This window comes from Dermochelys coriacea, chromosome 4, assembly GCF_009764565.3.
Source record: "Dermochelys coriacea isolate rDerCor1 chromosome 4, rDerCor1.pri.v4, whole genome shotgun sequence".
Lineage (NCBI taxonomy): Eukaryota > Metazoa > Chordata > Testudines > Dermochelyidae > Dermochelys > Dermochelys coriacea.
The window spans coordinates 6,245,288-6,261,722 of record NC_050071.1 but is presented as its reverse complement, the minus strand read 5'-3'; the positions used below and the strand labels follow the sequence as shown (position 1 = coordinate 6,261,722).

The following is a 16,435-nucleotide window of genomic DNA, read 5'->3' as shown; positions in this document are numbered from 1 at the left end:
TCTGTTCAAAGAGTAAGAGAGCTGTAAACAGCAAAAGAGAGGGAGAGAGAACGTGTGGGGGGGGGAAGGAGGGGGAAGCCACTTAATATTGTCGAGACAGCCAGATTCAGGTTTCAGGATGGCAGTATGATGGAACATTTTATAGAGCAATCCCCAGGAAGATTACATTAAGCTGGAATGAGAAAGAAAGAAAGAAAGAAAGAAAGGAAAAGGTTGTGTTACATGGCAGAAGTGTGGGGGGGAGTGAGTTTTCTTTGTAACAGATGAGTTGCTCTGGGAAATTAGTTCTCACTACAATTTTATAGAGACTAAATCATAGATGATTGCCTAGTATTCTATAAAGGCAAGGCAGCTTGCCGAATGAGAGAACAGCAATACAATAGATGCTGGATGAAGCCAGCCCTTACACCAACAGCAGTGTTTCAAGTGATGTTACGAAAATTAAAAATCTTTGCTGTAACTGCTCTTCTGTGGCTTTGTGGTGCATACTGATGACAAATCATTCCAGGTTTGTTGTTCACCTGCTCCCGTGGGAAGGAACACAAGGCCTGCCTTCACCCTGGATAGGGGTGAGTATAAATTTTCAAATACAGTGTAACTTGGGAGATGCGTGGGCAAGTGATTGTTAAAAAGACACACTGCAATATAATGACTGGGAAAAAGAGCTTGGTCTATGCTGTAAAAGATAGATTGTGATTCACTAGCTCTACGCTAGAGAGGCTCCCAGTGATTGGAAATGAGTTACCAAAGACCCAGACGAGAGGTGGCAATCACAGAGGGAGAGGCCTTTTATAAATGTATTTAATAAAAATATAGATTAATGGTTCTGTCCAGAAACGTATAAAATACGCAAGCCACTACGTCCTTCTAACGACACTGCCCCCTGATTTGCACACAACGGGGCTGTTTTTGTGTGTGACATATGATAGTCACTACAGATTTAGCAAGTGGCACTAGGCCTCAACCTGGACGATTGAAATGAGAACCAACTACAACATCTGCATTGAAATGAGCATGCTCATTCCTCACTGTGTTGGCTGAACTACTTTATATTTAAAACAAAGCATGATTTACATAAGCCATATTGTAATGATTTCAGTATGGGCAAACTCCAGCTGTCTCTAAAGCTTGGTTCTTTACCTTGTTGCTATGTTATCTGATATGGTGACAAAGTGTGTTAACTGTGAAATTACACTTATTTTGTTTTAACTTCTAAAGAGAGAGAAAAAAATCTTTTCCATTTTTGACTTTGCTCCTATTTCAGATTTTCCTTTGTGCATAAACGATGTACTGCTTCACTCTGGAATTCAAAGGGATGAGCGTACAGTGGTGTCAAATAGAGACCAGCGTTCTAAACGTCTGATAACATCAAACAAGCTTTGCAAGAGACTATTCTGAGCAAGTGTCCACTGCACAAGCTCGTACTGAAACATACTTTCCTTTCCCCAGCAGGTTTTGATCAAGTATTTCAGAATGCAAGAAGTCTCTTATAATGAGTGTCTAATTGCTTGTGTTAGGTGGGGTCAGATAAGAACATGCTTTTCCCAAATTAATCTATGTAAATTCAAGATATAGAGTGAAAGTTTTATTTCTTGACCTGGGAGACGTAGTAGTTAATTAGGAGTTCTTACCATAATTATCAAGGTCGCTGGTCCTATAAAGCTCCAAATGAAGTAGGTGTCAAGTCTGAGCCAACATCTGTAATGAAACACAGGGGAAAGAAGGCATTCAAGGACTGAGAGCAGGACATACATCAAGATTGAGCGAGTGACAGAGAAGAATGTGAGCTGCAAAACATTCCACTGGGAGACAGGAAATATTACATTGCTTGTTCATTTAAATGCTGAATTATGTGCCCAATTTCTGACAGTGCTATTGATGGAGGAAGATAATTACTTCTGGAGGAAGCAGGGGGAAAAAAGGCAGAGGGCCTAGTTGCGAAGGCCTTTTGCATCTGTCATAGAAAACCTTATATTAAAAAAAGAATGGGGGGGGGGGGTCAGGAGGAACTATGAGCAGCCATTAAATCTCTTATCTTCTCTCCAGTTATGAGGCAACATAACCTGCCAGTCAATTGTCAAGCGAGCTGACATTTTTCTGTCAAGAAGATCTGAGCAAATTTGGTGCAAAAAGGAAATAAATTTTGGTACCGGAGAACTGAAGACTAGATTAATTAGATTCAGCAGGCTCACTTTAGAGGTTTTACCACCCTGAACCTCCCGAGTGCCTTGTTGCCCCCAGTGTTTCTAAGGTTGCAAATGATCTTCAGTATCACATAAAGCTGATTCATGACCTAAAACTAAATTATTAATCACTTAATTTCAGCTGCACTTAATACTTCCCCAATTTTTAAGGCTCCTGGGAAATTATATTTCCATTCCTAGTTCATTCAAGATGACAAGAAGATAAAATGGAAGTGACTAGTCACAAGACAGATGAATATAAATTCTGAGGAAGCTACATATGATGTTTAAAATAATAATGTCTTGTCACGTTTGTCATGTTACTCATTAAAGATGTGTTTATAAGGGAAAAACTACTAAATTGTAAAAAAAATACTTTTACCCTTGAAATTACGTGGATTTCCTAATTAAATAAAGTGACTACAATTGTGCATATCAATTTATCCTGAGAGTATATAGCGTAAGACAGCAGTTCTGATCCTTGAGTCTGGATTGGGTCCTAGTCAACTCAACTGAACTCTACAAGGAATCCAAGAAACGTAGGGTTGCAAGGAACCTCAGGAAGTCATTTTGTCCATCATCTTGCACTGAGGCAGGGCAAAGTAAACCTAGACCATATCTCACAGGTGTCTGTCTAACCTGCTCTTAAACTCCTGTTCCACAACTTTGCTTGGCAACCTCTTCCTATACTTCATTAGTTTCTATAGTTAGAAAGTTTTTTTCTTTTATTTAGCCAAAACCTCCCTTCCGCAGATTAAGCTGATGAGCACAGGGGTCTGTGCTAGAAAATCCAGAGAAGGGGTCAAAGCCTGGAATTGAAATACTACGGTGAAAACAACCATCTCTTTGTACACTGAAGAATTTCAGGATTTGCAAAATCAAAAATTAAATCGTCAAATTGCAAAATTGTAGAAACAAGGCTTTTGTTCCCAACTTTACCAACCTAGAGCTCATCTATGCTGCTGGCTTCTTTCGGCAGCATGTGGGGTACAAATAGCAGCGGAGACTGCGAGGCACGGCTTAGGTGAGTCAAGACACACCTGAAGAGGGAGGTTATGTCCCAGAGTACATACTTTATATGGCTCTTTACTCACCCAAGCAGTGCCTCCCTTTCCACACTACTATTTTTGGCAGTGCAGTGTCCTGATGCTTCTGCTCTGTGGAGCCTTTCCCATCTGCTGGAGAAGACTCTTCACAGGGAAAGAGTCCGGCAGTGGGGAAAGACTCCACCAGCTCCCTGCTGCAGGGAAAGACTCTGGAAGCAGGGAAAGGCTCCGGCAGCAGTCAGATGCTGAAGCCTCTTTCCAGGCTTCTCCCCCCACAGCCTTTCATTGGCAGGTGTAGCTACACAACGCAACATGGACGCAGGCCGCTTGTCACTGCGGCACGTAGCTACATACACCCTACATACTGCCACCAGCAGCGTGTCGTGCAGACGTAGCCTTAGGGTCTCAATAGCTATAAAAATCTAAACCGATTATACACCAACATAATGATATTTGCACGGACCCAAAACAGAAACTGGAGTGCGGAGAGATTAAAAAATAGTTGCTACTTAGGATCTAACTCTTGAATTGGAACTGAAGCCATGCATCAACATCCTAATGTGAGAGACATGCTGAAAAGGATTTCTTAATGTCAAGACAGGAGTACTGGATTTTTGCCGCCTTGGTGGAGATTAAAACTGCTTTAGGTGTGTCTGGCAGTAGCTAAGCACAATGAGTGATTTCCAACTCTTTCTGTTTTAAAATATATTTTTACTTGTATTGCAGTAGCTTCCAGAGGCTCTAGCTGAGATCAGGCCCCCCCATGCTAGATGCTGTATAAACACACAGTCAGACCCAGCTCTGAAGACTTTACAGTCGAAATTGACTAGACAGACAAAGGAAATATATTACCCATATTTTATTGATGAGGAACTGAGGCAAAGAGACACAAAATGATTTGCACAAGGTCTCAGAGCAGGTGTGTTGGCAGAGGCAGGAACTGAACTCATGAATCCTTGTCTGGTATCTTAACCTCAAGAGCATCCTTCCTTTCAAAGCATGTTTCACTGGGGTGGGCCGCGGGAGAGGGAGCAATAGCAAACCTATACAGAAAGTCCTGGGTGCTGATGAAGACCTTAATGAGTTTTTGGATCTTGGACTGTTCCATCCAGTCAGGCTACAACATATAGCCCCACTGAAGTCGAAGGAGTTAAGCCAGCCAAAGATCTGGCCTTTTGTTCATTTTACTTGATAATTTTTTGGTTGACAGGTAATTATTTGGGGAAGTGTAGAATAACACTGCAACTCTAAATTCACTCAGGAACATGGGATCTGCCAAACCCATCACTGATGCTGTACCTTATAACAATATTGTCAGTTAAGGATAGGGCATTTTTGTGATTTTAAAATAAAAATTCTCCAAGTATTTCAAACTGTATCATACATTTAACAGGGAAAGCATCTGCCAGCAGGCAAAATGACTACATCTCACTGTCTGCAAATCCTGCTAAGCAGATTGAGGGAGCATGGTACAGTTACAACTTCAAAGCAAATTGTTCCTCCTTGAGTACTTAGAGTTTTACTAGCTCTTGGCGAGCAGGGTTGCAAAACTCCCTTTTTTAGCTTGATAACCATATGGCCACAGCTGCTGGTGCAGTTTTTGGCCACAGACTCTCTCATCATAGGTCTCTGACCCATACACTGTTCCTCAAGGCCAGCATTGTGCCTTTCCCATCCACTGGCAGCCCTGCAAACCATGCATCCTGCCTGCTTATCTGTGATGCAGTCCCAGAACCAGATTCTCCACTGGTGTAAATTAGCACAGCTCCATGGACTTCAATGGATTGTGACTAATAATGGATTGTGAACAGTGAGGGGCACGAAGATGGCTGATTCCCACAGCTGTTTAGAAGCCGTAGGAATGTTTGAGCATGGTGTTTTGCTATATTCGCTGAGCTCTAGTTATCAGCACTACCATCAGGAAATGAAAACAGAGCCTTCAATTGAATTCTGCAGGATCCAGAAAAGCACGTTGATGCACCATGCATTCTCCTTCTCTGCTAGAAGGCTACACCTGTTTACCTTTCCACTCTGTCTTACATTACAGGGAAAAATACAATGCTGCAAAAGGAGAAGTGTGCAGCGGGAAGTGTTAAGCTCTTTGGAAAATCTGGCCCATAGATTCCAGAGCACAAATCTTGGTCATGGGGTGGATTCTGTGGCAAATTCTGTGGCTGTGGAATGGCCAAGATCCAAGTGTATTATGTTTTATTATTTGCATTATGATAACACCTAGCCAAACAATGGCCCCATTGTGCTAGACATATACAAACACAGAGTAGGAGATAGCGCCCACTCTGACACGCTTACACTTCACACACACAAGACTGGAGCACGGACTGTCAAGATTAGCAAAGGTCTTTTTGCATGCAAACCTTAAAGGTTGTGTTGCAATTTTGCAGTTGTTCTAATGGAAAGGGATCTTTCTTAGAAACCTAGTACCGCTCTCTTGAATGACTCAGATGGATCTCTGCAGTAATATGTCTAATCCATAAGGGGGTAAAAAGTCAATCTTTTTGTGGTCAGTTTATAATGATGTAACTTTGAACCCATTTAGTCAGACCTCATTAAAAATGCAAATTAAGAACAAAACATCAAAACTTGGGCATCCTGCCAATTCGTTCACAGAGATGTAAATCGCTAATCAGACAAGTACCACACTGAGCTTTTCTTTCCTTAAAACAAAAGCACAAACACAATGAGCTGAATAAATGAACTCCTTGAAACAAGGAAGCAATCAGGCAACTCAGCTCCAAAAATTGCTAATCTCAGGCTGCAGAACTATTTCTGACCCTGGTACACAGCTGCAATCTGAACACTGACTTGGTAATATTGCAAGTTTACATTCCAACAGCCATTAAACAAATAAGATGCTTCTGCTTTTAGCACAATGCATATCATATGATCTGACATTCCACGGATGCTGCATGCACCATACATTTTACAAACAACAAAACCATTCCCTTCTTCTCCAAAGAGATGAACAGACACATTCAGTGCTGTGCTATCAAGGCAGTGTGGCATTGCTTTTCTTCATTTTTAATTTCCTCCCTTGCACAGTGACAAGTTAGCTATCTTCAACCAACACTTTTTTGCAAGTAATAAAGGCTACAAAGGGTTTGCTCTGTTTTTGCATGAAGAGAAATCAAACATTAAGTATCCCTAGTGTGCATTAAATGGAACCAATAAACAATCATTAGCTGCCATTGGACTATAAACTACATTTTAACAGATCTAAGTGTGCATACTCTTCATGGGAGTTTGCTTCATGTAGCTATAGAGCCTCCATCACGGTGTGTGGTAACAGTAATTGGAAATGTATGTATAATACATGCCTTTGAAGGGTGGAATATGCATTCTCTTTTTACTACATTTCAGTGTCCACATTGCTCCCACGGGCCTGAACAAGCAAGGAGCAGGAGGTATAAAAAACTGAACATAAAATAAGCACACTGCCCTATCAAAGGCACGCCCTTTAGTTAGCAGTTATTTTTCAACAATATGATAATGCATAAAATATAGGTAGCTGGACACTGAAGTTAGCGGCTGTGACTTTATGATAGATTTATCATTGTCAACTGATATCCAGGCTTTATCGCATCCTAAAAACAAAACAAAAGGCAAATAGAGTCCTGGCATGATGCAGAAAGGATTTGGTTCACCACAGGATGAGTTTACCTACAAATATGTGAATAAAAGATACTAAGATGTCCAATGCCTCATTCCTCTTCCGTGAGCTCTTTAATGGGCATCAGTATAGAATACATGGGGGTTATGGTGATAGGACAGTTTGTTTAGGGTTTGGCTAGCCACATTACTTAAGTGAGTTATGCAGGTCGTCCCAAAAGAGAGCCAGTTAAGGCCCTGATCCAGCAAAACATTCAAGTATCTCCCTAACTTTAAGCATGTAAGTAATTCCACTGAATTCAACAAGACAACTCACATGCTCGAAGTTAAGCACACGCATTAATATTTTGCTGGATGGGGGCCATCATCTAAAATGGGAGCCAATCAAACCTTTCTGCCACACTGCATACCCTCAGGTTTTGCTCACACTACATTATAGGGAAAAATATTGTCAACATTTTTTAAAAAACATTTTAAACATTCCCTCTTCCTTTCGCAGATCGCCCAGCACACAGCTTGACACTTAGTCTGGAACTAGAAGGAAGGATTTGGCCATCAGAGAGGCCAAAACAAATGATACAGCACCGTCAAACTCGATCTTATTTTGCAGCTAAACTAGAGACTAGTCCCAGGTGGTGATTTGTTTGTTGTTCATGACATTTGCTTTCAATTATCCGTAAGAGTTTCAATTTTCTCACACTGCCAAGAAGGAGACCTAGACTGCACTAACTGTTCATGACCTAACATGCCTGTTAGCTTGAACGCTAAAAAAACCGTGTAGATGTTGCAACCCTATCACCTTGAGCTTGGGTGGCTAGCCTGAGTCCCACCGGAGTCACAATTTTCACACTGCTTTTTTTTTAGCACACTAGCTCAAATCCTGGTAGGGTGAGTCTGGCTACCCATGCTGGGAAGCTCATTCCCTGCTGCAGTGTAGACACACCCACTGTCTGCAATGGGGTTCTATCCATTTCACCTTTACATATGAGACAACACAGAACCAGGGGAGAGATGCACACATTTTTTTTGTTAATCTAGGTGCACTGTTAAATATCATGTATTAGGGATGATGGGTAAAACAAGGCTAAATCCTGCTCAGCTAGCTGTCATGGATAGCCCCGTTCAGCTCAAATGGGGAAATCTTTTAAGGTAATCAACATGCAGCTGCCTAGTTGCAGATCATAAACCAAAGTAATTAGCCCCGCGTCTCATAATCTGGCTGGTGTGAACTACTCCTAAAAAGTCAATGCCAGCCCCTGATGTAATTAAGCTTAAAATAGTACCACTATTGAACAGCTACTGCAGGATGTCAATATGAATACCAGAGCATGGGAATCTATGGAAAGCCATAAACAACACATGATGAATAAGGGAATAACACAGGAGCAAATGACCATTTCCGACAGTATAATCTGGGGATGTGTTATACTAGCAGATTAACAAACAAAGAAACCCCAAAATTCTACATTAGGCATCTAAATTGATCATTTGGAGACATATGATTATTGTGACCAAATGCTAGACAGAAAAAGATATTTTATAAATAATGTTAGAAACTCTATAAACTCTGTTTAAAACAAATACAAAATAGGGGGATGTAAGAAATATATTCTGCAGATTGTCTCACAAATAACCAAGCAACTTCTCACAATTAAATTATGTATGCCTGGCATATAGTTTACCACAAATTCTAATCAGTTCTACCCTTCTAATAACATTATACAGTAAAATATATCATCATCCATCAACCAGATGGAGCATGTTAGTTATACAAAACATCTAGTATTTTTATTCTCCACTGTTAGAATGTGATAAAATTGACCACTCTGAAATTACAAATTATAAACAAATACTTTATGCTTTATAAGTGTCTGCATAACATTTTATGTGTGTGTATATTAAATAACGAGACAAAATTATGGTATAGCAAGGAAAGGAGGTTTTTCTGGCTTGAATATACAATGGCTGTATTACTCACAGGTGGAGAAATTATGTAGTTCATCCCAGCTGAGGGTCAATAAAACTTTCTGTATATGCCTCAGCTGATACAGAGAAATTACTGTAGGTAAAGGTGGTTGGAAAATGTTTTTCCTGTGGACAAATTTCTATTTTTCAGAGAAAATTTGAATATCAAAATTTTGGTCCCAAACTGAAATATTTCAATATTGAAATGCCACCATGGTGTATTATAGTTGTTGTCGTTTGGGTGACTCATGCTCCCATTCTTCACTATAGTCCGAACTCTTTTGTCAGACTATACCTCCCACAATCCACTATGATATCATCTCATGATGAAGGGGAGATGTAGTCAGGATGATGAACCTAGTCCATAAAGGAGAAGGGGGAGGGGAAAGAAGTCAACTGAACTACAAGTCCCATGAGGCACTGCAGCAGCAGATCCAAATCAAAATATTTCAGGTTTGGGGCATTCAATTTGTTCATGAAAAACTGAATTTTTCTGAGCAGTCTGTTTTTGTGAAAACATTCATTTTGTCAAACACCCAATTTTCTAATGAAAAGCAATTTGGACACAAAATTTTCAACCAGTCTTCATAAAAGGGTGTTTCATTAGTGTGACTGTTGCTATTTTTCACATCATCTCAAAGCCAGACACTATTAGTGCATGTACGGGGGAGAAATCAAAATAATAACTAATACACTTGAGAAATCTCTCAAATTTTCCACATAGAGTACTAAAATGTTACATTTTTAAGCTCTGATATTTCAAGAACCATCAAGGTAATAAGCACGTACTAAAATTGAAGGTGGAAATCAACAGCCAATTTTTCCACCTTTAAGGATTCAAGCAGAGACAGAAGACAATCTAGTTGTGATCTTGGATGGGTGACATGAGTTTGGAGTGAATTTTACCAGATTTTACAAGCTAAATTCTCAGTTGTATACACCAATGTAAACCTGAAGTAAAACTGCTGAAGCCAATACAATTATTTTACATTTCTAACAATGTAACAGATTAAAATCTGCCCCTACTTGTTACAAGTTTCCTAGCCCCTCAGTTTTTATGTTTGTTACTGAAGTGTGGTGTAGTAACAATAACAGCTATAACTGGCCTGTACCCGTGTCGTTGCTTTAAATATGTTGCTTTAAAATTCTCCCCTGACCGTTTCCATTCTAATCCATGTTTTTTGCAGCTCACAGCTCTGAAATTTTCCAACTGCGGTCTCTATACAGAGGTGACTTTTTATTTTGTTTAAAGTTGGAGGAAAATGGGTCAGTCATTCTCAGAGTACCAGAGGAAAGGAATTATGGCTTTCTGGAACATTATTATTAATGATTTCCATTATTAACAAAGTCCTTGTGATAATCTAAGTGGGTAGAAAGTTAAATTTTGGTGGGCAAATAATTCTCACTGAAGAGGGTCTTGCAGTGTTCTGCTAACGTTTCCTTTCGATTCCCTCCAAGTGACGACCCTTTGGGAACTGCCCGCCATACGTGCTCTGCACATTTTGTGACACTTATTGTCTCTTCTATTCTTCAGACCTGAAGGCAGGTCTATGGTGAAGCTCGTTTGATTAGGTTGATAGGGAGCTTGGCATCTACATACAAATTCTTGAAAATGTACTCCCCTACCTGATACTGTGCGCGCCACTCAAAGTTCCCTAAAATGTAAACCTTCTATAAAGGCCGGTAAGACTTTCACAAGCCCTTCTGTTAGAACTAGTATGTTTGAAAAGATTTCTGAATGTTCAAGAAGAATATTTTCTCAAAACTGAACTCACACCTACCGATGGCACACAAAGCAAATGTTCAGCTGCAATCTAAATCCATCTCCCGATATTGTAACGGAACATAAGCAGCTCCGCTAGATTACAGAGTCACTCCAGCAAAGAACTAGAAGCATCTATGCTGCTATTATATTGGGTGGAAATTTTGCAAATGGAACTAACGCAGAACTAGCTGTCACTGCGGCTGTGCCCTGAGCCACTGTCATGGAGAGCTCTGGGGCCCCACTGGCTCGCTATTTTGTCTGCCTTCTCTTTGTGCCCGTATCGTTGCTAAAAAGAATGGGAAAATATAGGCCTCACAAAAGAAATTGCAATAATAAAAATGCATTGCTACTGTCATTGTAAGGGAGCCAGCAGAGAAAATCAAAGGCTGAAATTTCCTTTTGTTTGCCATTAGACCGTGTTGCATGATAATCTAAATAGTGCTTTGATACCAGTTTCAGCACTGATGAAACATTTTAAAATGTTCATAATTATAAATGATGTAGCTATTCCAACTTGCAAAGAGTCTAATACACTCTCTGGTCACTGCCTATTTTGCTTGACGGCCCTGGTAATTGTATAGAACACAGTTTTTAGAAATGCAGTGGTTCATCATTTAAATGAAAAACACTCTTTTCTTAGAGAAGAGGGACAGACTTGTGACTGGGGTACTGGACCAAGACTCAGGAGACTGGTGCCCTTGAGCAAGTCGCTTTGTCTCTCTCTGCCATTCCTCATCTGAAAAATGAGGATAACAATCCTTTCTTCCCCCACCATTTGTCTGTCTTGACTATGTAGACTGTAAGCTCTTGGGGCAGGGACGTCTCTTACTAATATTTGTACAGCACTAGCACAATGGGACCTGGGTACAGCTGAGACCCCAGGTGCTAGCCTAATAGACACGAAGATAATAAGAGAGTGTGACATGACAGGGTTTCTTCCCAGCTTCCAAGGATAGCCTGTCATGCCCAGTCTCCTTTAAGCAGGTTTACCATCCAAATAAAAACAAACAAAACAGTCCCTCAGCTCACCCTGTGTCCTAGGGCTTCATGGCTCCCCTTCCCAGGGATCTCTGGTGTCCCTACTTTTTGCAGCTTCCCAGTCCCCGCCAGCTCCCTTATCTTTCTGGAACACCAGCGCCAGGCTTCCTCTCTGAGCACCAGGTCCCCTGCTCCAGGGACCCTCCACTCCCCTGTGGTTTCGCTCCCTCCGCACAGTCTGTCCCAGTCACTCCCCCCCTTCCTGCCTCTAACAGGTCTTTAGAGGCCAGGGATAGCCCTGCTCCCTTTAATTGACTCAGTTGGGTCCACCTGCTGTGACATAGGGACAGTGGTCCTGATCTACTCATGGGGACCAGCTACCCCATGATAATGAGGCTTCATCAATATATCCAGCATGACACATTCATTTAAACTTAAATTTTCCAAAGAGGTGGAAAAACTGGTCATTTATCCCTAAAACACAGGTCTGAGATTTGGGCGCCATGTTCTTTTTCTCATCTAAATGTGGAGGGGAGCCGGTGCCCCAGAAAGGGTCGGGGGGAGGCTGCCTCTGTGGCATTCTGCCCTCTTCCTCCTGACTGTGTGAAAACTCCCCACTCTCCAGACACAAGGGAGGCTAGGGAAGGAGAGGCTTGGGGCAGAGGAGCTGGCTGAGCTGTTGAATCTCACTTTCCCAAGCACTGGAAGCAGCGGCTGGAGGCTGCACTCTGTGGTTGGACTCTCTGAGCTGCAGAACCTCCTTCTCTTTGGAGAGTGGCCAGAGGCAGCCCAAGGCTATAGAGTCATTAGCAGTGCAGCTCCAATGGAGCTCCAACCCTCCTCAACAAAAATATCCCTGTGAATCTCTGCCAAGGGGGACAGCTGCCCTCTATGTCGCTGAGTGACGCTGTGTGGTTGGCAGTGGTCCATGAGACAAGGAGCCCTTTAACAGTTATGGGGCCAAGTCCGGCTATGGGTCATAGCTGCATAGTGCCTTCAGACTAATGCCCAGCATATTGGTGAACAGAGGGTTTCAATGACTGTGCAGGGTCCAGATGTGGGAGAAGGGCTACTACGATGAGCAAAAGAATGGAGAACCTGCCTTATGAGAGGAGACTTAAGAAGCTTGGCTTGTTTAGCCTAACCAAATGAAGGCTGAGGGGAGATGGGACTGCTCTCTGTGAATACATCAGAGGGACAAACACTAGGAAGGTTTCCCAGCCTGGTTCTCATAAGAGCCACAGGAACTGGGCAGGTCCTTCCCCAGAAAAGTTCCACAAACTCCCATTGCTTTTCTTCCACTGGTCCAAGTGTGGCAGAGTTCAACTCACACTTTATCTGTGCCATAGCTCCTGTAGTCGACCGCCGCTGAGACAGCCACGATGAGCGCGGGCATTCCATAGCCAACCAGATAGAAGTACTTCCTTCGTGAGTGTTCACTCTCAAACACCTCCACCAGCATGATGTACAGCTGCACCCCCTCCAGGAACATCCAGGTGAATGCCGCCAGGAAAAAGAAGTGCAGGAGGGCAGCAAACACAGCACAGGCGATCTGGAAGAGTTCAAAAAAAAAAAAGAAAAGAAAAGAAAACAAAGGTTTGCTCCCAAACAAAATTATTATAATTATTGTAACGAAACCATTCATATCCTTGGTTATTACACACGATATTAATCCTAGACTCACTCTCTCTCTCTCCGTATGTGATATATATATACGTGCCTGTAATTTACCCAAAGAAACTTATATTCTATGCACATTATCCTAAGCATATCATTGGCTGAAACCCTGGTATCCAGCTCCTACACTCCCACAATATCAAACTGGATTCTTAGTAGGGAACATCTTCAGATTCAAATAATTGAAGCAATTGTTTCCTGTTTCTTACTATCAATATAATACAGGAATAATGCAAAGAAATATTGTAACGCCTTGGCTTAATAAACAGACATTATATGAGAACAAAAACTCAGATCACTTTAAATATTTTTCTTAAAAATATAATATATTTCTGTTGTATATTATTTATAAGTTATATATGTCTATATATATACATAGTATGTATATGTATGTATATATTTATATACGTGTGCATGTGTATAATTTTCTATTTAATGTAGATTTGTGTAATATATGCCTTACACATGTATTATTATATATAGACACATATATTATTTACACATAGACACACACACATATATGCACATGTTTGGGTTTGATGGCGAAGTGCCTCAATACATCAAGGGCTTGTGTTGAGGAATCATAAAGACCATGTTTTTATGTCTGACGCCTCTGTTGTCTATTGTTGCATGAGCAAGTTTCATGATGTTGACGTGCCATGTGAATGCTCTTGGGTGCTGTCAGCAGGGGCGGGCATATGCTGCGGGCTCCACTGCTCAGCAGTTTGTGTGAAGGGCTGAGATAAGAGAATTAAAAAAAAAAGGGCAGGGAAGAGGAATGTGAAAAGACAGAATTCCAGTGCAAAGCCTTATTTCACACCCATCAACTGAGCTCAAACTGGCCCTGAACAGATACAATTCTGGGAACAAGCCTGCACTGACAAAGGGATGGACAACATAACCTCAGTGATCTCTGCAGTCTTCAGCTTCTCCCCAGCGCCATGGGGCTCGAGCCCAGGATGTCTATTGTATTGTACCTGGCCATGTGCTAGAGGTAGTCCATGCTCCTACAAAGAGAGTGAGCACACTGGCATATCACTGAAAAAAATTGTGAAAAAGTGAAAACTTCCTGCTGCAACAGGTTCCCAGTGAAAAAGATGTCAGTAATAATGAGAATACACTAGCCAGGACTGAAGGAGTGCCCCTACATTAGAGAAGGATCGCGTGGCTTTGAATATGGAGTATATGTAGTGGCTGTTTGGGGAAAATGAAGACTGGAACCCCGACAAAGCATATTTCTAGAGACACTCACCAAGGGGTGGGGATGCTTTGGCAAATGAGCATACCATTTGTAAATGGAGTTTAAAAACACAAAGAACATGCCATTTGTCTATTTTTACATGGAGATGGAATTACTGAAATTATTATCCAAGTAGGGCACTGTCACATTGTTAGTCTCTAAGGTGCCACAAGTACTCCTTTTCTTTTTGTGAATACAGACTAACACGACTGCTACTCTGAAACATGACTTGTGCTGCGGCTTTCCCAATAACCTAAGGGAATAAGGCACCCAAACCATGTTAAAGGTCAATAGGAGTTGGACACCTAACTCCCTTAGGCACCTTGGAAAAGCCTAGTGTCAGGGCACAGTCTTGCTCCTATCTAGATCAAAGTTCATCTTGCCATTGATCAAGAGAGGAAGGTCAGCACCTCCCCTTTTATACTCTAATGGATGGTTTTGGAGGAGTGAAAGAAAAACCTGCCTCTCGCCCTAGCCACACCAGCAGCCGAGCTTTGGGAAACACGGCAGGTGACTGAAGCCGTTAGGGCTTTTGGTTCAGCTGCCATCAGGCTTAACCATCTCCTGCTTCTCCACGAGTGGAAGGGATCAAAGGGAGGCAGATCTGGTGTGCGGAGATCTGCCTCCATGGTATTGTTCCCATCCTTTCCCTGATCATGGACAAGCCCCTTGCCCCAGATGCACTCTGGGGGCTGGATGTTCCAGGTGGGAGGGGTGAGGTTGGGCTGCTCTCCATGACATGGGCCCCTTCAACCCCACCAGGGATTCCTCACAGCGGACCGTACCGACTGAGTCAGCATCGCTTTATGTGGGCTCCCTAGCCACCGCGCGCATTGAAGGAGGGAGGGAACAGCCACCAGGGACTGCTTGGTATTGGTGCTGGCAAGCAGGGAATGGTTTCTTGTCCCTGCCCCAGATCCCCACTCTAGGCAGGAGGGGACAGGAAGAAGTGGTTATGCATTAGGCTGTCATACAGATAGCTCTGGCCTCCACAGGTTTCCCCAGATTGGAGCATATCTCAGGCCATTCACTGGTTTTGGGGCTGAGTGTCCCACCTCTTCCACCAGGGGAGCACAAGATGTCCCAACCTTCCCTTTCCTTTCTCCCTCCCCCCAAAACTGGACAGAACCCGTCAGGATGAATTTCCGGGAGCCAAAACTCACAACGTTTCCTGTCCATTAGGAATCTCCTAAATCAGGGTTAGGCCAGTCCATGCCAGTTACTTTTCCCCTCTGCAGTAGTGTCAAAAAATACACATGTAAACGTGCTGCTTGGACAATTTAAGTCAATCTAGAAATGTTTTCTTTTGATGTTCCAGTGGCTTAAAGTGAATGGCTTCACAAGCAGCATAGCCTAGTGGATAGAGCACAGGACTGGGGCTCAGGAAAGCTAGGTTCTATTAACTGCTCTGCCACTGCCCTGCTGGGTGACCTTAGGCAAGATTCTTTCCTGGGCCTCAGTTTCCTCATGTGTAAAATGGGGAGAATGATACTGACCCTCATCTGTAAAGTGCTCTTAGATCTGCTGATGAAAAATGCTATGTAAGTGCTAGGTGGTGGTTTGGTAAGTGATTCAAATTCTCCACTTAGCAGATGCGTAAGGGCAGCAACTATTGATACAGTCCCTAATGGCCACAGATACACCATGCTCCAGCTTTGCTGCCTGCCCTCGGTGTGTGGGTGTGAATCCCAAGTCCAACCCCTGTGGAGTACCCGGCACAAAGGTCACTTCCCTGGGCCTTGCGCGGACTGGAGTAAAATTTCATGGGCTGTTGGGAACCCACAGCACTGCCCCCTGCCCTTTCTGCCGGCAACCAACGGCCCTGACCCCTTCCTCCCCAAGCCACGGCCCTGACCCTTTCCTGCCACCAACCCACAGCTCCACCTCTGCCCTTCCTGCCACCAACCCACAGCTCCACCCCCTGCCCTTCCTGCCACCAAGTCATGGCCCTGAC

General features: G+C 42.6%; 1 protein-coding gene across 1 annotated transcript in view; it reads right to left on the bottom strand.

The window, feature by feature from the left end:
- The window catches only part of ADGRL3 (adhesion G protein-coupled receptor L3), a 682,597-nt gene that overhangs the window by 78,087 nt on the left and 588,075 nt on the right, over positions 1 to 16,435 (bottom strand). The window contains 4 exon segments of the mRNA XM_038399396.2: positions 83 to 148; positions 150 to 172; positions 1,632 to 1,698; positions 12,896 to 13,116. Coding sequence (XP_038255324.1) covers positions 83 to 148; positions 150 to 172; positions 1,632 to 1,698; positions 12,896 to 13,116 — 377 coding nt within the window.